Consider the following 19,975-nt stretch of genomic DNA (forward strand, 5'->3'; position numbering starts at 1 on the left):
CCCCGCCCGAGGTCCCAGGCTGCAGCCACCCAGAGAAGCTGCCAGCCCTGGGGTCCAGGGCGCCAGCGCCTGTGGCCAGGGAAATAGATTCCCTCTTCTCCTACTGCAGTCATCACTTCAATATTCCCCTTCTGAATTTCTCTCCTGTGCTGCAACCCAAATCCACTTTTCATCAGAAGGATACGGAATAGAGAGAGCAGTGTTAAAAGCTTACATTTTTAAGCCGGTAAGGTTGGTACTTAAACATATAAATGGAAAACTAGAGTCCTTAAGGTAACAAAGGCTACAAAGGACAGGGACAGCACATGACCTATTATATCCAGCAATCCATGTGGGGACTGAAAACTTCGCAATGATGACAATTAGTGAAGATATGAATCAACTAAAATCGTTGACAGGGACAATTCTTCCATCTTTGAAAATACATCAAATCTGTTTAGATAGATTTTCATCTGCATAATATAACACATTCTGACAAGACCACCACCAGTGTGGTCAGTGTTCTGCCGATAAATGTTTAATAACTGAGGGACCACCCCCCCACCACCAAGTGTACAAATTTTTGTGCACCAGGCTACTAGTAATAAAATAATTTATGTCATAACTTGAGTTGTTTAGGGGGTGGGACTAAGTTAAATGATAGGAGAACAGTATTTATTTCTAAGGAGTGACTAAGACAACACATTTAGACAACTTGTATTTAGGGATTTATATATTTTTTATCTTGTGGAGCTTTTTCAGCTAAGAGTTGTGGGTGTTGGGGAAATAGTTCTGTGACACCCCATTAATAATCAGGATTAATATAGAATATCTGGTGGTTTGAGAATTGTCTGGATTTTTTCTTCCCATTCTGTGTGCTCATTGGAAAAGGGTGCCTTTCTCAAATAAAGCAATACATTCTTTAGTTAAGTATGTAAGTGAAGAGGAGCTTTGGATATTAATGATCTGATTGTAGAGATGTTTTTAGTTATTACCTCCTAATATATCTCCAGCCAAAGTAAAAAATACTTATGTAAACAATTTTCTTTGACTGAAACACATTATTTCCCCATAAACTAATGCCAACAAACAACCAGGAGAAAGCCACAGCAATTGTTGGGCAAAGTTGTTTTGTTCAGGCATTTCTAATAGAATAATCTCCCCTGTTGGATCAGAACAGTCTCCCTTCAGGTTTTCTCAGAAGAGACCTTCTGAGGCTTGATTTTACTTTTCTTTGGGCAAATTGTTTTCAGGAGAAAGTCATATATATATATATAAAATAATTGTTACAACATATCTCCTCTTAAGCTAACATTTTAGTGTACATTCTATTTGTTTGAAAACAATAATTTCTAGGGAATCATTTAGCTCCAGGTTTAACCTATGTATAATGTTGTTACAAGTCAATAAACCTTTGATTGATTGATAAAATATCTTTAGCAATATTACCCAGAGAGTTAATAGGCTTTCATTAGTCAGATTTTGTACAGGCATAGTTGTGTGCCATGAGAAAATACCAGAAATGCATTGTATTATTGCTGGAACTCCTACCAATCCTGGCAATGGTAATTCTCATTTTGGAATTTTCTTCTGGATTTTCTACCATATCATTGGTTGTCATAGTAGCAGTCTCAATTGAGAATTGTGATTATGTATTTATTAAATGACTAATTGATGAAAGCTCAGTTATTCTAATGCAGTTCAGTTGGAATTCTGAGCCTTCCTCTGGCCTGGTTAGAGGAATAATTAACCAACCTAACGAAGACAGTCCTTTCTATCTCTTGAATTATATATGTCACTGTCTGTGAGGTGCCATCAGTTGTAAGACATGCCATTATTTTATGTGCCAACAAAAAAGGAAAAAAGCCTAATAGTTATAGTCATGAGATGCCATTAATTTTAGAGGCAGCCCAATTTCACCTATGTTAAAAAATGGGGGGGGGGTGTTAAATCAATAAATATGGCACATATTTGCACATGATCATAGTATTAAAATGTAAAGAAAACTATTTTAAATAAGTTATTATTTCTGCTGAACATTATATAGATCCCTTAATCCTAGAAATCTAGAATTGGAAAAGAGATTATGTAGTCAACACTTACACAGCAGGAAACTTACTATGAGATCCTCTAGAGCAGTGGTTCTCAACCTGGGGGTTGTGACCCCTTTGGGGGTCGAACGACCCTTTCACCGGGGTCGCCTAAGACCATCGGAAAACACATATATAATTAGATATTGTTTTTGTGATTAACCACTATGCTTTAATTATGTTCAATTTGTAACAATTAAATTGGGGGTCACCACAATATGAGGAACTGTATCAAAGGGTCATGGCATTAGGAAGGTTGAGAACCACTGCTCTAGAGAATATAAATTGTTTTGATTATCTTGTTTACCAGAGTGTATTAAACTTTGCAAAAGAATTTCTTTAAATAGGTATGTTTAAAGTATCTCATAAATTTTACATATTACCTTTCAAGATCACCCCATTTAACATGTGATAGAGAATGTTGGATTTAGATGAGTATTTCAAAAGAGGTACACACAGACACAGCTATAATAATCAAATATCATGCTAAATGCCATATGGAATTTTAAAAGGAATCATTCCTGGTTTTAAAGAAGATCACATTCTACCTTTGGGCATTCCTCCCTTCCCCCCCAATTTAAGGTACAATTCAAGGTTCACTGGAGATCTGTGTGGTAAAAAGGAAATGACTTAGTGAACCTGCCCATGAGCCCATCCTTGAGGCCAGCACTGAGGTGTGCCTCGGTCAAACGTTTGTCTTAGTTATTGCCCTTGGTGCTAGAATTCAAACTGGGTCATGTTGAGAGAGGCCTAATTGAGTTGCTAGTGTAGACACTGCTGAGTGGCTAAATGAACTATTTGCAACTTCAGGCTCTCTGTGGAGGTGGGGACAGCCGGACATATGTCAACAGGTGATCACATGGAGGTTCGAGTGGAGTCCAGTAGACACACAGCCTGGAGTGTGAGTTCTAGGTACAGATTCAGCCATTGGGTGGGGACCTGATCACCATGTACAATACGAATCTTGATTATTGAACCTCACCTGCAAATCCAAGCAACTTGGGACCTGTTTGGCCATTGGGTGGGGCTGGAGCAAGCCTGGGAATGGGATGAAATGTCAGTAGCTGTGAAGCCTGGAAGATTACTAGGGCAAGAAGCCAGATTAATCATTGGGTTTTTTGTTTTGTTTTGTAAGATTGTATCACAAAAGTTTCCTGCTTTGGGTACGATTGTTGATAATAGTGAAACCTTACCTTTGCAGAATGTTTTAAACTTTTATTAAAGCACTTTCACAAACATGTAATCTTGCCTTCAAAACAAACCCTAAAGGGATAAACTGGGTGTAATTACCCCATTTTGCAGATGAGTAAATGAGGCTCACAGATACTGAGTAACTAACTGTAAGGTAACTTGTTATTGGGTCTTGCTCTTTTCACTATACCATGCTGCCAGTGCTCGACTCCATATTTATTTTCAAATTTAGAAAACATGCAGTCTTTTCCAGTAGCTGCTATCTTTATGGACTGCCAACATTTTGTCACTTATCTTTTTCCTATCATATCACAAGCATAACTATTATGCACTATTAAAGCACAAAAGAAGCAAAAAACAAAACACTATTCCATCATGACTTATCAGGTTAAATTTCTCTCCTCTGTTATGTTCTATTAATAATTTGTGGGAGTGATAACTTATTTCTTCAGTCTATACTACCTTGTTTAAACCTCATTAACCTCACTGCTGTAGCTGCGGAGGTGTCTTGTAATAAACCAAATACAAGTCCAGACAAAGAGTCCAGAGTTAGAACAGGTTAAACAGGAGCAGCCAGCATTGTCAACATAGGATTTGTTGGTGTTAACTGGGAATAGCTGGTTTTCAAACTTTCATTTTACGTAGAGAGCCTCCTCTGTTTTTGAGAAGCTTGCTCATGGACCAGGGCTTTTATGGTCCTTCTTGTTGCACTTCCTCTCCGTTTCTTTCCAGAAAGTAACTTTCTAACCTTCTTCCTACAGTGTGCCTCCTCCAGGGTGCAGTATGTTCATGACTTTCATGTCTATAAATTTTGCACATATATATATATATATTTAAAGAAGACTAGAAATAAAAAGATAAAGCATTATGCAAAGATGTAGGGTAATGATTATGGGTGAACATTAGAGTGAGTGGAACAGACAAAATTGGGCAAGCAGTCAGGAAATCTGTATTCTAGTCTTGACATGGTCCCACTACTTAACTGTGGACTTTTCACAAATCTCTTAACATCCAGTTACCTTATTTGTGGGGCAGGCTTGCATGAAATGATTTCTGGAGTCCCTTTTAGTTCCAAACCTTACTTAAGTCCCCAAACTGAGCATACAAGATTCTACTAAATAAAGATAAGATGTTGGGCAAACCTCCCAGTGATGAAGAGGATGATTTAATGAACTTAAATTGATAATTTTGTTATTATTGGGAATTGACTGAAAAGAGATAAAGGTGATTGAATTCTCTGACAATTATAAACAACATCTGAAACACTATTATTAGCTAATAACCTTTTAAGCTTAGTTCCTAATTTGCTCACCATTGTGTACGTAACACGTAATACACTGCATGATCAGCATGTTGTATTTTGAGACTACTCTCGTAAAAAATTGATGGGCTTCTTGACCTATTTACTTCATTAGAGCAGATTAACCATGTCTCTCTCATAATAGCTTAAAATTTAGGAGGTGTAGGGACAAATGATACAATGTTAGTTGGCAAGAAATTTTAGAGGTGAGATTTGACAATAGATAATATGGCTGGTATCCTTTATTACCCTTCAATCCAGTGTGTGGTATTTCTGGGTTACAAATTTAATAAATGAGGCTTTAACTATTTATATTTAATTTCAAGGAGAGGGGGAAGAAGCCATAATTTGTGTTTAATGAGATAAACTATAGAAATTAAAGCAGAGAATAAAGTGACATGAATATTTTGTGTATTCAAATCAATCCTAGATTTTTTTATAACATTTTTTTGTGTGTGTGTTCTGGGTCATGGATTACTCTGAAAGACAGATGAGAGCTATGGCTTTTTTCCCCCAGAAAAATAAATGCAACACTCCCAATTTTGTATGCAACCTGAGGGGTTTCATGGGCTCCATGAAGTTGATTCAGTCTTGCCTTATTCCTCAGTTGGTTGGCCCTAGTCCAAATTCTTCATAGGAAAAGACCCTGGGATGTTAAACTGTAAAAGCCTTTAGAAATAATCTACTGTGACCATGAAACCAATGGAATGAACCAAGACCAACAAAGGAAAAGAAAAAAGAGCAAAACAGAAAATTTCTTAGTATGTCATAACAGGTTAAGAGTTAATTTTGTGAACTGCCCTTCCATTTGTGTGTGTGCCCCTATAAAATGCATGTCTTGCTGTGGATTGAGTGTAGAGTTTGAGAAATACTCATCTATTCTTGATGAACTTCTTTGTTTTGTAGCCGAGGAAACAGGCGCTTAAAGGCTAAATGATTTGTTCAGGACCCCCCAGTCCCCAACACACACTTAACCTTAATTTTTAGTGGCTGAGCTAGAGCTGAACCAGATTACTTGGTTGCTAATTTTGATGTGCCACAGCACTAATTTTTTAAAATAAAATTGTGAAGTAGGTTATTTAAAAATATCAAGTAGCATCTGTTTCACAATTGGTATTTTTTAACCCTTTTATTTTCCACTAAAATCATCTCTGTTTTTGTCCTTGAAAATAATGTGGGCTTGAGTTTCTTTTCCAGAGAATTGAAAAATTTGGGGGGGGGGGCGCTCTCAGTTGGCTCTTCACACCCCTGAATGTTTACACTTAGAGCTTAATCAGAAGACTTTCGTAAGAAGACATGAAGGTTATTAAATTTCATATCCAAACCAAATTAAATTATTTTGAATTATTTCTTCATTCACTTGATAATTGAATGCAAAATGCGATGCCAGAGATTGATGCTGGATAATTGGGTAGACCTGACAACATTCCTTAGTTTTCTAGAAAAGGTTTCCTCCAACTTCAATGTCACACAGCTCACTTGAAGGGTCTTGTAAAATGCAGATTCTGATGTAGAATCTGGCTGAGATCTGGGTTCTAACGGGACTGTAGACCGTGCTCCTGCTGCTGCTCCTTGGGCCCAACTTTCCATAGCAAGGACCTTGGTGAGGAAAGGTAGCTCTCCATAAGTTTTCCATGGTCTCGGTTTTATTAACATTTCCATGCTTTCAAAGTGGCTGCAAGAATTTAAATGCTATCCTTATTTTTTAATTGGATTACTTTTTGTAGCCAGGACCCTATCTTTGTAAACAACTGTGCTCATCAGTCCCCACATCTATAAGTAATAAACCCCTCTTCATAGCATGGTTCTAGGTGCTTCAGAATTAGCACTACTTCATCTAACTAGCAGATTTGTGATTTTCCACAAAACTTAATTTTCCAATTTTCAGAAAGAACATTTTCTAGAAGACATTATTTTCTTTCATAACTGGGCTGTGTCCACATTTTTCTTTATTTGATTGGTGTAAGAGCAGCGTTTGTTGGAAGCTTTCTTAGTAAAGAGTGTTGAACTATCTGCAGAATGAATAAAAGCCACAGAGTCTTCTAGGTTCTTGTGTCTGCTTTTATGCTTCTTCTATTTTGACTGTCCAGCTGCCAGTTAATACTATGTCAGTCTCAAAGCAGCTTGTTTCCCTTTCCATTCTAATGGTTGCTGTCTGACCTGTCAGAAGGACCAGCTCCCTGTCATGGTGGCTTCCTAGGAGGGTGGTGTCAAAAGGTTAGGAGCAGTTAAGCAAGAGAGAAATCCTTTGATTTTTAAAAATCATATCCTGAACACTTAGCTCAAATAGAAACTCATTTGTTTCTTTTTCATGCTTTGAAAAGCTAATTTCTAGATATCTCTCTCCCTCTCTCTCTCTCTCTCTCTCTCTCTCTCTCTCTCTCTCTTTCTCTCTCTCTCTCACACACACACACACACACACACACACATATTGTGTGTTAAAATGTGTTTGAAGGTGACTTGAAATTGTGTATATGAGTGTAGGTAGCCCTGTAATTGGAAACATGACAATCGTAATAAATAAGCAGCTTTTTAGGGTCCGTGTAAAATGGGGATGAATAACCTACTAAATAAAGACTGTGGTTCTTTTATGTAGCAGTGGCTTCGCTAACAGTTTTAAGAATAACAATGACAGTAAAGATGATATTCCTTGGGTCCATTAATGACTTAGGGTCCTAGGGATCTGAAGTCTGATTTCTGGTATGTTATCCTTGGTAGATTATCAATCATAATGACAGTCGAGGCCCCCATTTGTTGAACCATCACTCTGTCCTGAACTCCTTATTCAGATGAATGTTGTGCAGCAGCAGGGATGTGGCCATAAAGGGTGCATTCACTTGGGGGGTAGAAATGGCTGCTGCATTGGGGACAAATAGATAGGAGGGAGATTCAGTCTCCTCATTAGTCCCCCTTTGGGAAATAATAAGCATGTGTGGAACCTATAACAGGTGTTTTTGTTTTTCCTTACCCCACTAAAGCTAGTCATTGTTGGAGGATTCTTGTCTATAAAAAACAGTAGTTTATAGGCTTCTGATTCAAAGTAGAGAGAACCTGTTTACATTTTTAACCAGGTGGCATCAGAACATTTATCATGTTGAATAGCCATATTACTTGCTTTGTGTTAGAAGTTGTGGGTTATATTCTTTAAAATTATGACAAGGCTAAATGTAGCCATAGTATTTCAGTTGCAGTTTGAAATTCTAAACAGGGCGCCATCTGACATATTTTTAGTGAATTATAACCCCTTTCCTCCATTTATTGGCATTTTCTTTTTTTTTTCCATCACCATCTATCCCCCCTATATTCTCTTCCACCTCCACCACCTCCCTCCCCCTCTGCAATCACCACACTGTAGTGAATTACAACCTTGAAACACTGATTACTAGATTTAGATTTGTCTCACTTGAATCTTATTTTTGCATCTAGAATTTGTCTGTGCTTCAGTGCTGTTAAGCTTACTAGTATAATCTTAGTATAATTAACAGTATGTTGTGATCTGGGACTCCTGTCAAAAATCATTATAGGAGCTAGAAAACACTGAGAGGTAAAATGAATATATGACTTCATCTCTCTCTCTCTCTCTCTCTCTCTCTCTCTCTCTCTCTCTCTCTCTCTCACCCTATAACTTATATTCAGAGACTGGAAAAAGAAAAATAACATTTTTTCCCATTAAGCTCTGATAAGTATGTTTAGTATGGTTTTGCTGTTAATAATTCTTCATAGCTGGTAGAATAGAGAATTTCGTTTGAAGTATTTGAAACTAAATGCTGCCGGATAAAGATTTTACTAGTGATATAGAGTAGACATGAGTCCCTACCCTTTGTTAATTGATCCTGTTTAACTGGGGAAATAAAAATGTACATCTACTAAAGAGAAATCTGTGAGCACAAACTCTTCCTGTTTTCAAATGTATTTCATGGGTTGCTTATCTTATTTAACTCTGCAATAATACAGTAGACAAGAGAATGCAACTGCTGTTCCTTTAATACCAGAACTGTGCACGTTACAATAGGTGTCACTGTTTTGCTTGGTCCAATCGTGATTGGTGACTTCAGCTATTGGCTCCGAGCACTGGCTGTCTGACTCCATCTGCAGGGCTGTAATACCTACTCTCCTCAGATCCATTCACCACACAACTTCAGCCGGCTGAACAGACTCGCACGGCTCCAGCACGTCTTGCTAACCTAATTCAGAAAACAAGTGCTGAGGCTCTCTGCCTGTCATCTCCGCTCACTGTAGCAGTTTCAGGTGATCCAGGAAACTGGGTTATTTTTATGAGCAAGTAAGAGAAACAGGAATCATGACGGGCATGTATTTAACAGACCGAGTACTGGATAAAACTTAAAGCCAGTTACTATTCAACATAGTGGAAAGGTCACCTTGCCTGGCTGAGAAAAGAAGCAAAATACCAGCTTGTTGGTTTCTGTTAACATCTTAGCTCATGCCAGCCTCTTTTCCTTGATGTTTGTACCATCTTGGGATATCTAACTCTAAAGAGACATCCTGTACTCATGGTAGATGACAAGGAAAAGAACATGAAATGTCTCACCTTCTTCTTGATGCTTCCAGAGACGGTAAAGAACAGGTCCAAGAAAAGCTCGAAGAAAACAAATACCAGCAGTAGCAGCGGCAGCGGCAGCAGCGGCAGCAGCAGCAGCAGCAGCAGCAGCAAGTTGCCTCCAGTTTGTTATGAAATAATTACCTTGAAGACTAAAAAGAAGAAGATGGCTGCTGATATATTTCCCCGCAAAAAGCCAGCCAACTCCAGCAGCACCACTGTCCAGCAGTACCACCAGCAGAACCTCAGTAACAACAACCTTATTCCGGCCCCGAATTGGCAGGGTCTTTATCCGACCATCAGGGAAAGGTAAGTACCGGGCCAGCATATTTACTTTCAAAGTTTTCCTGTGTTGAAGTTTCTGCTTTTGCACAACCCATACTGTATTTTAACATAAATCTCTGTTTCCTCTTTTCCCAGCAGCTTTATTGGTAATGGAAAACTGCCCTGTGCCTTTTCCAAAACAGTACAGCTGTTTTCCTCTTAGATAAAAACGTTTTTGCAAGCTGTAACATTTAAGTGACAGGGGTATGTCTGTGGGCCACAGAAGACAGAAACCCTTTATTTATCCTTAGTCTGATGAAAAGTTTGGATAACTTTTTTTTTTTAACTTCAGTTTCTTTCCATGTGCTTGCAATGATTACAAACACAGTTGTTTAGTTGGAACCTTTATTTGTAGTTTTACCCTGAACTTTTTAAATTGTTGCTTAGCTTGCGAATCTTTTGTGGGTTTTGTACATTGGGGAGGGGGTATTAAAAACGCTGGCTGTGTGAATTAATGAATTGCTTCTGTTTATAGAAATGCGGTGATGTTCAATAATGATTTGATGGCAGATGTACATTTTGTGGTTGGGCCACCAGGTGGGACTCAGCGGTTGCCAGGACACAAAGTAAGCAACAGCTGCATTACCAGTTTAGTCCTGAGATTCACAAAGAGGGACCCTGTCTGCCAGCCTGGAATTTGGGGTGGGCAGCTTGCTAATGGCAGGCAGTGCATGTTTCACCCCATCACTATGAAAGCTCAGCCTCTCCAAAGGGCTTTGGCCACGCTTAATTTTTTTCTTTGTTCCTTTTACCCTGCTTTATAGCGCGCACAAAAACATGCCCTTTTAACTCTCCAGTCATGGGGACTTGTTGTGACAGGTTAGGAAAGTCATATGTTTGTTCTTCCCCTAGAAGTCAGTCAGATAAGCTTTTCTTGTATTCATTTTGTAATGAGGGAACTTGTGCGTTCATCTGTTAAAGCCTTGAGATATTTAGCAGCATAGAGGCTGATTTGCATGAACATCTATCTTATACTGTCACAGCAAGATACACTGTACCTCAGCCTTGACAAAAGAGCAGGTAGAGGTGCTCCGTGTCCACTAGACCTGATTGCTTAGAGTTGTTTTTCTGGGTTGATTTGCTGAAAATGTTTCAATTTAGAGCATGAAATAAGATTTCCCTTTCTCCACAGTACGTTTTGGCTGTTGGGAGCTCTGTGTTCCATGCAATGTTTTACGGAGAACTTGCTGAGGACAAAGATGAAATCCGTATACCAGATGTCGAACCTGCTGCTTTTCTCGCTATGCTGAAGTAAGCATCATTCGTATGTTTGGGGAGTTTGTTTATGCTGTATTTGTACTCTGCTGGTTTCACAGTTAAATTTTAAGTTCTGTGTAACAGAAAAGGGAGAGTGATGAAGAAAGAGCGTGCTGCTTACCTTGTAAATGTTTTTGGAGAAAACTGCATCTTTCATTGGAAAAACGAGGAGTGATGCAGTCATTTATAATCACACCATAGCATTGGATTTGGGGGCAAGTGGCTTGTGATTTGATTTAAGGAAAAATAACTTTCTGGCATAGGCATTATCTAATAGAGGATGTCCTTTCTAAAAGCATTGTGTGTGAAGAACTCTTTAAAGGCAAATTACATTTTTGCTTCACAATTCTGGAAATATATACCTTGTTTAACTCCACCAGTTAAGAGATTCCTCCGTTTTTTAGGACTTATTGTTACCTACCAGCAAATATAAAACTTATTATCTGATATTTGCACATACACGTACGTATACCTCTTACATAAAATCACAAACCCTTTCTCAAGGGTAAGAAGTGCTTGCATGTGATAGTAGAGGAGAAATTTTTGAGAGATATGAATAGTTTTCTATAGTTCTCTATATATTTATACAGAATAATTTTAATTGGTAATATAGCAATATAAATCTATAAGGTATATATTAATTAAAAATAGGTTTATATCTTATGGGTGGGTCTTTGAGAATCCATGTTAATGAAGTAAATAGAATCCACTTCTTTACATGTACTGGTGCTAGGCAGTGATAACCTACCATGTTACTAAAATTCAATTATTCTAAATCATATTTATATAATTCTTTGTTAAGTACTTGAGCACACCAGGTATATTGGAGTTCAAAGTTATCAGCTGCTGTAGGAATTTCAGCTCACTAGAATAAATAATAATGTTTGTTGAAAAAAATTATTCAAGTGGGTCAACAAGTTGGACAATAATCCCACAAATGTTTAAAATGTTACTATATATCTCTGCTGACCTAGTAAAAAATAAGTAGTATAGTTAATTTTGTAACTGAGTCCAAGCTCAGTGCATGACAGCCAGTGAGTTAAGTGACAAGGAGTTGGGGCAAAGACAGTGACTTCATTCAGAAAGCCAAGAAGATGCTAACATCCTAAAGAACCACTTTAAGAAAGTACAGAATTCGGGCTTCTTTTATTTCTACGGAAGGGGGAAATAGAAGAGGCAAGAGGTGATTGATGACTTAGGCAACTGGGCACCAGCAGGGGTTCAAGAAAGATTGTGAAACTTCTTAGTTCTTAGTCTTGTTGACTCTAGTTGATGTGAGTCTAGTTGATGTGAGTCTGTCAGTCTGCAAATCTGTAGTAAATATTGTTTTTGTACATACTTCATCTCCTTGGGAGAGGCAGTATATGGCAAGGAGCTTTTTTTGCACAACTAAAGTCACAAGCAGAATTCCTCTAATGATGAGCATGTCTATATGTAAGGCTAAACAGAAGCCGGTAACCTAAAGGCCATGGGAACAACATAGGCTTGAACACGATAGAGAGGCCAAGCAGTTTACTGTTACAATTCTAGAACTTAAAAAGAATTTAATTATTTATTTGCATTATAATTTTGAAATCTAATTGCTGCTGACTTAAACTTTTACAGTGGAAGGTAGGGAAGTTTAAGGCAAGTGAGCATGTGAAGTACCAAAATGTAAACTAATCTACCACTTTTTAACTAACGGCCTTGTAATCTTTTAGAGCTATAAGTACAGGAACCAATTTTATTTGCAAGATTCTCTTTATTTTCGCAAGTCAAGCCATTTGTATATTATCTGTTGCAGAGGGGAATGCTGCTGGTTCAGCATTTTGACTTCACTACAGTGGAGTAGAGTGTTGTGTCGTTCCAGATATATACACAATTAGGAAACATGAGTGAGGATCACAGAGTTACATTTCACCTAAGTAATTTGATTGGTCCATTGACAAGCATCCTTTCTCATAAATGGATTGCCTAGAATATATCTTGATGTAGCTTTTTAAAATTAGACAGGCTGTCCATGTAAAGTGGTAAAAATCAGAGACGTAGTAAGATGCCATTTGCTGTCATGCTGTAGTTGATCAGTAAGTACCGCATTGTTTCAAGGACAGAGGAGGCCAGTTTTTCCTCATGTCTGCATGTTGGGTGAGTAGCTAGTATTCCTGCAATGGGTTGTCAAGGAAAAGGGAAGACTGCTCAGGGGAAGAGCCAGAGTGCTGACTGTGCTTCAGAAGCCTCCCCAAGGTCCTGGTTCTCTGGCTACAACATCTGTAAGCTGCAGGGGTTTTGTCAGGAGGTCTTGCCAGTGGTAGATGGCTTAGCCTATCAGAGAAGAGAAGGGGCTCTCTGGGATCAAAAATGCCGGTTTCATTTGTAATTGTGGACATTTTTCTTATTGCCATTGCCATCGTTGTATGTGTACCTTAGCTAGAAAGATTTAAAAATGAAGTTTTATCAGCATGTATTTTCACCCATATGTAGTTCTCTCTGACTCACTTGGTGAACCATAGCAATCTAAAAGAAGCATATGATTTCTGCCTTTACATACCATTGTAGGAGACTGCAGTGTCCCCCGAAGCATTACAGAATCACAGGAGTAGTGCATATTTAGGCTTTCTTACTTTGTCTTTTAATTAAATATATTCTTTAATTCTGAAGGTGGAAAGTGTGTGGGAGAAAACAAAAAGTTTAGAGTTTAAAAATAACGCCAATTACAAAGCCTGCATTAGATTCTATGAAAGGTAACTAGAAGAGAGTGTTGACGTCCATATTTGATAAACCATTGAACTTGCAACTACTTAAAAAATAGCTCATTTAATCTCAGGTTTTATTTTGTGTTTAGGAGAAATCCAAGTCATAATTAAAAATATCAAGATGGAAACATTGCTAATATTACAGTATTAAAAGCATTTGTTTCCATCTGTATGTTCAGAAAAATTTTAAAGTAAAACATGTAATGCTTCTAAAACACAGGGGAGTTATTTTTTCATTAAATATAAAAAAAGTACATGTAATAGAATTTTGCTAGTTTTTTAATATTAACTATCTCTGATATGCCATTCTAGTATCTTTTATTTTTTGATTAAATGCATAGAGGCTAGAATGATAAAACAAAGTTAATGTCTTTAATATGTAACCTGAGTTGAGATATTAAATTAAGGACATATTTCAGATGTTTTTTTAATCCCTAATCATTTTTTGTCACCTAAGATGACTTTTTTTTGAACCAGCTTGAAAGTAGTTGCATCTTTTCTTGCTGGACACACTCATTTTGTGAAAATTCCATTTACGTGCTTGTCCTTTTTCTTTCAGATATATCTATTGTGATGAAATTGACTTGGCTGCTGACACGGTGCTGGCTACTCTTTATGCTGCCAAAAAGTACATTGTCCCTCACCTTGCCAGAGCCTGCGTTAATTTCCTGGAGACCAGCCTGAGTGCCAAGAACGCCTGTGTGCTTCTCTCCCAGAGCTGCTTGTTCGAGGAGCCAGACCTGACCCAGCGTTGTTGGGAGGTGATCGACGCCCAGGCTGAGCTAGCTCTTAAGTCTGAGGGATTCTGTGACATCGACTTCCAGACACTGGAAAGTATCCTCCGCAGGGAAACTCTGAATGCCAAAGAAATCGTCGTTTTTGAGGCAGCTCTCAACTGGGCTGAAGTAGAATGCCAGCGGCAAGATCTAGCTCTGAGCATTGAAAATAAACGCAAGGTCCTCGGAAAGGCACTTTACTTGATCCGAATACCTACAATGGCTCTGGATGATTTTGCAAATGGTGCTGCACAGTCCGGAGTCCTAACTCTCAACGAGACCAATGATATCTTCCTCTGGTACACGGCGGCCAAGAAGCCCGAGCTGCAGTTTGTGAGTAAAGCCCGCAAGGGCCTTGTCCCCCAGCGCTGTCACCGTTTCCAGTCCTGCGCTTATCGGAGCAACCAGTGGCGCTATCGGGGCCGCTGTGACAGCATTCAGTTTGCGGTGGATAAGAGAGTGTTCATCGCGGGCTTTGGGCTGTATGGCTCCAGCTGTGGCTCTGCGGAGTACAGTGCCAAGATCGAACTCAAACGGCAGGGCGTTGTCCTGGGGCAGAACTTGAGCAAGTACTTCTCCGATGGCTCCAGCAATACCTTCCCTGTGTGGTTTGAGTATCCGGTGCAGATCGAGCCAGACACCTTCTACACAGCCAGCGTGATACTGGACGGCAATGAACTCAGCTACTTCGGACAGGAAGGCATGACAGAGGTTCAGTGTGGCAAAGTGACTGTCCAGTTTCAGTGCTCCTCAGATAGCACCAATGGCACTGGGGTACAGGGAGGGCAGATTCCTGAACTTATATTCTATGCTTGAAAACACTTCCTGAAGCAGAGTGGGCTCTGAGGTGCACATCTGGTTCCTACTTGCTTGATGCTTAGCTCATCTGCAGATATATGGTCTGCGCAGGTAATTTGTAATGAATGAAGCTGTAGGCAGTTTCTAATTTCTTTCAACCTTTTAATTATGTACAGGCAAAAATGCAGCATTCGGCTTTTACTCTATGCTTCAAAGAGCCAAGTTCTTATTAGGGCTTTGTGGTTTTTAGAATTGCGTTTGTCTGTGCAGCTGGGGAGAATGTGTGCTCTTTTCCAACTGCCCCATTGACCTCCCAGTGTTGTCCCTATTAAGAAAATTTTTTAATCACCTCAGATTTCCTTCAGGGCTTTATTTTGACAAATAGAAGTAAATAGTCTAAAATAATAACAAGAGTTATTTTTAAACAGAACACCCGTCTCCCCTTCCCCCCCAAAAAGAAACAGATAAACCTCAGTGTACAATTTTGAAAAAAGTTTTGTTTCATAATAAGTAATAATTTAGAAAGTAGACAGTAATCATGTTTAGCTCTTATTTTATTTTCCTTTTAAATATTTTACTTCTGGGAATGGCTTTTTCTTAAATCCTACATTCATAAGATTGATACATATTAAACACTGCAAAGTGTAGGGTGTGAAAATAAGAATTTGGATGATTGTTTAGACCATGAGTTCTGCCACAGGCAGATTTTCTCTATAGATTAGAAGACAAAGTATTGCAGTATAGACACTTTTTTAGAAGTAACTAAATTATAAAGTTTTGTCATTAGAAAAAAGTTGCAGGCCTATTTATTTTAAACTAAAACATTTTAGAAAGGAAACCTAAAAAAGTCCCATACTACAAATGGATTAATTGATGGCACAATAAAATGCACAGTTTGAAAAAGTCAAACACTTTTCTCCCCACTTAGCTTCTGATCCCCACCATTTGCTTGTTTTCCAAGTCGTACTGTATATATTCCTATTCCCTTTTTTTATGAAAAGAGGACCAAACAATTCTTTAGATGAATGGAAAACAATTAGTTTTGTAGCATCACATGTTACTATAATGATACCTTTATTCATTGATTTTTTTAAAATCTGAAATATACTTTCCCTGTTTTACTTTGACCACATGCTGTCTTCTTAGTGAATTATAATTCTGTCTTGTTCCTGGACTGCTAGAATCTGGCCTCTGGCCATCCTAAAGTGCCAATATATTCCTGCAGGGTTTTAAAAAAATGGTCTGGAGCGATGCACTTGATCAGGCCTAATAGTCACTGCATCATCATCACATCCAGCTCTCTTATTTGTCCCCAAGTAATGTAAACAAAGGAGGGAAAAGCTCGTCAAAAAATTCTCCTTCAGTGATGGCTTATAATGGTTGAGTGCCCGTGACCCTGGTAGTGTCCAGTGTGTTCACTTCCAGTTGAAGTATCTATGTGTTCCTGGGCAGCTTTTCTGCTCAGTGTGATCCTGAGATGGCTTCCCTTGCCACCCAGAGTGTGGTCCCTGGCCACCTCCTTCTCCTGCTCTGCAAGCCTGAAGCTGGCTTGTCTGGAGCTAGGGGTTAGTCCTGGGGTGGGTGTGTGTGCGTGGGCACCCATGTGCATGCAGGTTGTTAGCCGACTCAGGAATTGTCTCCTCCCTGCCTGGCCAGTGAGAGGTGGGACAGAAATGTTCCCCCTGCTGGCCCCAGCAAGGCCCCAGTCAGTGACTGCCCTGACCAAAGTCACTGTGTTTCTGGGCCGCTTCTTCCCCTGTAGACAAGGGCTTGCTGCTTTTGGCCAGCTTTCCTGATGGAGGAAAACACTGGATTATGGGAAATGTTTTAATTGTCTTTGCCATTACCTATGTCTGTTAGCATAGATGATCAAAAGCTGTTACTGGTGATTATAAATGAGCACTCCCAGGACAACTTTCCAAAATTATCTAACAATTATTTCTTCTTAGAGAAATAACAGATAGTAGTGTTGGCAAAGTATCTATGAAATAAACATACATTTTCAATTTAAAAAATACTTGTACAAATGATTTTGTTTTTAAATTATGATTAAACATTTCAGGAATTCATAGCTACCATGCAAATTGGTAGACTATATACCTGATAACAAGGCACTCATTTTTAAGCCAGAGGAGAAGAAACTTTGTTTATTACTAAGTTCATCATATCAGATTGTGAGGTGGGTGTGACAACCTTAAAGTGAAGATTGTTCATTCCATAACACTCACTGTCCATGCTCCTGTTAGCTAGCTGCCCTCCATGTGAACGCCCCATGAGATCCTGTACACTGAGTGCAGAAGAACCTGTATGATCATTACTGTTACCTAAAGAAAATACACACCACCTGATTGGCCGGTGACGAGAGCTGTGGGTTAAATTTGAAAATTGTATTCAGAATAAGAAATTTTAAATCCTAGTCTCCCTTCTGCATTTTGAGCAACATGGAATGAAGGCTAATGTGCTTGCTTTATTTTCTTTATTGATCTTAAATTTTGTAGCTTTTAAAAGTAGAAACTATTGTTCTGACAAGGCAGGCAACTCTAGTGTATAAACACAATTTTATTAAAATATTCTGTAAATGCTTTTTCCAATGTATCTGGCAGTCTTTGCTGTTATTCATACTGGGGATAACGGGGAACTAGGCTAGCAGCTCTAATGTAACATTCTTTAAGCATATCTTAATATAGTATTTAAGTAAACGGTCTCATTTCTATATAATTATTGCACTGAACTGTCTTTTTTGTTTTCTAAGTGTTGAAATAAGCTCGACTAATTCAAGTCACTAGCCATTTGGGCATCAGAGTGCACTTGAATTTAGTAGCTTACAGCATTATTTATGAAGGAAAATATATAAATATGAAGTACCTCATGTTGAATGTTATTGTACTGTATTTTTAATGTAACAGTGCAGATCTTGTTAGACACATGAATGTGTATAATCATGTTAAATGCAAATAAAAATAAAACTGATTCATAGATTGGTTTTCCTTAGCATTTTTGCAGGTCCCTTGAAATAGTAAAATATTTCATGCTGGCGCTCTTGGTGCCACTACATTGTACAGAGGTAGTTTGTCAGGAGCATTTGTTTGCTAAGATATCTCTGATCCCTAAAGAAATAAAAATTTGAAGCTAAAGCATAAGAGAACAATGCATATGTTAATCATTTGCATTGTTCCAAGCCTGTCTCTTAAGTTAATGAGAGGAAGTCAATGGGATACATTTATATTCCCCTGATGGAATTTGGGATTGGCTGGCATTCTGATACTATATTTGCTCAATTGTCTGTGAATCTGACTGTACTAAGGGGGTAATACTGCATTACAGCTTTGGATGTGACCAGTGCTGCTTGTTGCTGCCGGGTTATAATAGTTTAAGTCTAGGAATTTGTTTAATAAGTCACATGAGAATTTTGAATATGATTTTATGTGCTCAATTAGTTTTATATTTACCCATACCAAGTACATTAATATGCACACATTTATACATAAGTATATACACATGTACATATATTATTTCTATGTTGCTTTCATACTAGAATGTATTGTGAAACCTTGTATATTTGCTAACCACTTCAGTTTCTACAGCACACCTGCTCAAAAGACTTTTGGGATCATTTCCAAGAATAAGGGAACTGGATGTACACATTCTCATCAGTTTAATTACAGATACAGCCTGAATTGGAAAGATCTTTAATCCAGGAAAGTCTTAGCCATTCTCTCTTCTCTATTGCTATTTAAGCTTAATCCACAGATGTTTGTTTTCCAAATCCCAAAACAGTTGGAACTTATCTTCTATTGTTGGCACTCAGTTAACTCTATGGCAAGCCTACAAAAGTCATGGCTTACATGGGGGTGGGGGGGAGACAGAAAGGAGGAAAACATCCCTGGTGAACTAAATAGTATGAAACTTAGAGGCCAAAATAAGAGCAAGTGGCCCTGAAAACCTGCGGTTATCTTGAGTGGTAGAGTAGGGATTTGCCTGCTTTTGAGATGCTTCAATAGGTGACTACACTTTTGATTTCTAATTCTACATTTCAACCTTTTTTTCTGAGCCATTTATATTTATTGACCATCTACTCCCTGTGCTCAACACTTCCTATTATCCTCCCCTTTTTAGAATATATCATCCCACAAAACTAAAACCAGGGCAAAATTTCAAAAATAGAATTTCCTAGTTTATTAAACCATAACCAACATAAGCACTAGTGAAAAGAGCATCTCAGCCAAGACACTGTCAGGTAATTGAGATGAAAATATCTGTGAGGAAGAGATGATGATAATGAATGGTTGGCTTGCGCGCACACACACACACACACACACACACACACCAAGCAATACAAGACACCAGCAGCTGTAGATCCACCTCTGAAGAATCTTTGGGTGCATTTCCCCAACCTGGCATCTCACCTCTTTTGCCTCTTCTGAGCTTTGAGGGAGGGTGCTGGGAAGAGTTGTAATTTTTACTTATACAGACCCTAGCTATCTTTATAATTGTTTTCTGTTTGCCTGTTAAGTGTCCATTGGACAGCAGTTTCATAGCAGATGCTGCCATTTTATATTCTGTCTAAAAAAATCCCCAACTTCATGATACATAAACACAACACCCACTCTTTACTTTGTCAAATCTGTACTTTAAGTCTATGTACAGGATAAGTTTCCTATTAAACTACTAGTACTTAAACATTAGTTTATTCCTACTGACTTCTCTTTAAGCTGCTTTTGGTAGTAACCAGTTTAAGTGGTATGGAGGAGGGGCTGTGTTAGACTTCAAGGATGATGTCCTTGTTTACTTCACGTAACAAGACTACATAAAAATATTTCAAAATTAAAGCATACTTTTTGTTTTTATGACTTTGGTGAATAGTTTATATTTGATAGACTATCTCTTTTACATCGATTTCTTTTAGAGGAGTGGAATTATACCTGAATATTTGTAAAATAAGTCATACTAATGGTCTTGTTAATTCTAAC

At 38.3% G+C, this 19,975-nt stretch overlaps 1 protein-coding gene across 1 annotated transcript; it reads left to right on the top strand.

Annotated features, from left to right (window-relative positions):
- The first annotated feature begins 8,490 nt into the window (after window positions 1-8,490).
- BTBD3 (BTB (POZ) domain containing 3) lies at window positions 8,491-17,983 on the top strand. Its single transcript, XM_006758099.2, has 4 exons — window positions 8,491-9,427; window positions 9,918-10,008; window positions 10,575-10,693; window positions 13,991-17,983. The coding sequence occupies exons 1-4, from the start codon at window positions 9,072-9,074 to the stop codon at window positions 15,021-15,023; spliced, it is 1,599 nt and encodes a 532-aa protein (XP_006758162.1). The 5' UTR covers window positions 8,491-9,071; the 3' UTR covers window positions 15,024-17,983.
- The last annotated feature ends 1,992 nt before the right edge of the window (window positions 17,984-19,975 follow it).

The sequence above is a fragment of the Myotis davidii genome, unplaced genomic scaffold, assembly GCF_000327345.1.
Source record: "Myotis davidii unplaced genomic scaffold, ASM32734v1 scaffold32, whole genome shotgun sequence".
Taxonomy (NCBI): domain Eukaryota; kingdom Metazoa; phylum Chordata; class Mammalia; order Chiroptera; family Vespertilionidae; genus Myotis; species Myotis davidii.

Coding starts and splice junctions, on each gene's coding strand:
- BTBD3 (XM_006758099.2), top strand. CDS start 9,072: ATGGTAGATGACAAGGAAAAGAACATGAAATGTCTCACCTTCTTCTTG. Junction 10,009..10,574: donor AGCGGTTGCCAGGACACAAA/GTAAGCAACAGC, acceptor CTTTCTCCACAG/TACGTTTTGGCTGTTGGGAG. Junction 10,694..13,990: donor GCTTTTCTCGCTATGCTGAA/GTAAGCATCATT, acceptor TTTTTCTTTCAG/ATATATCTATTGTGATGAAA.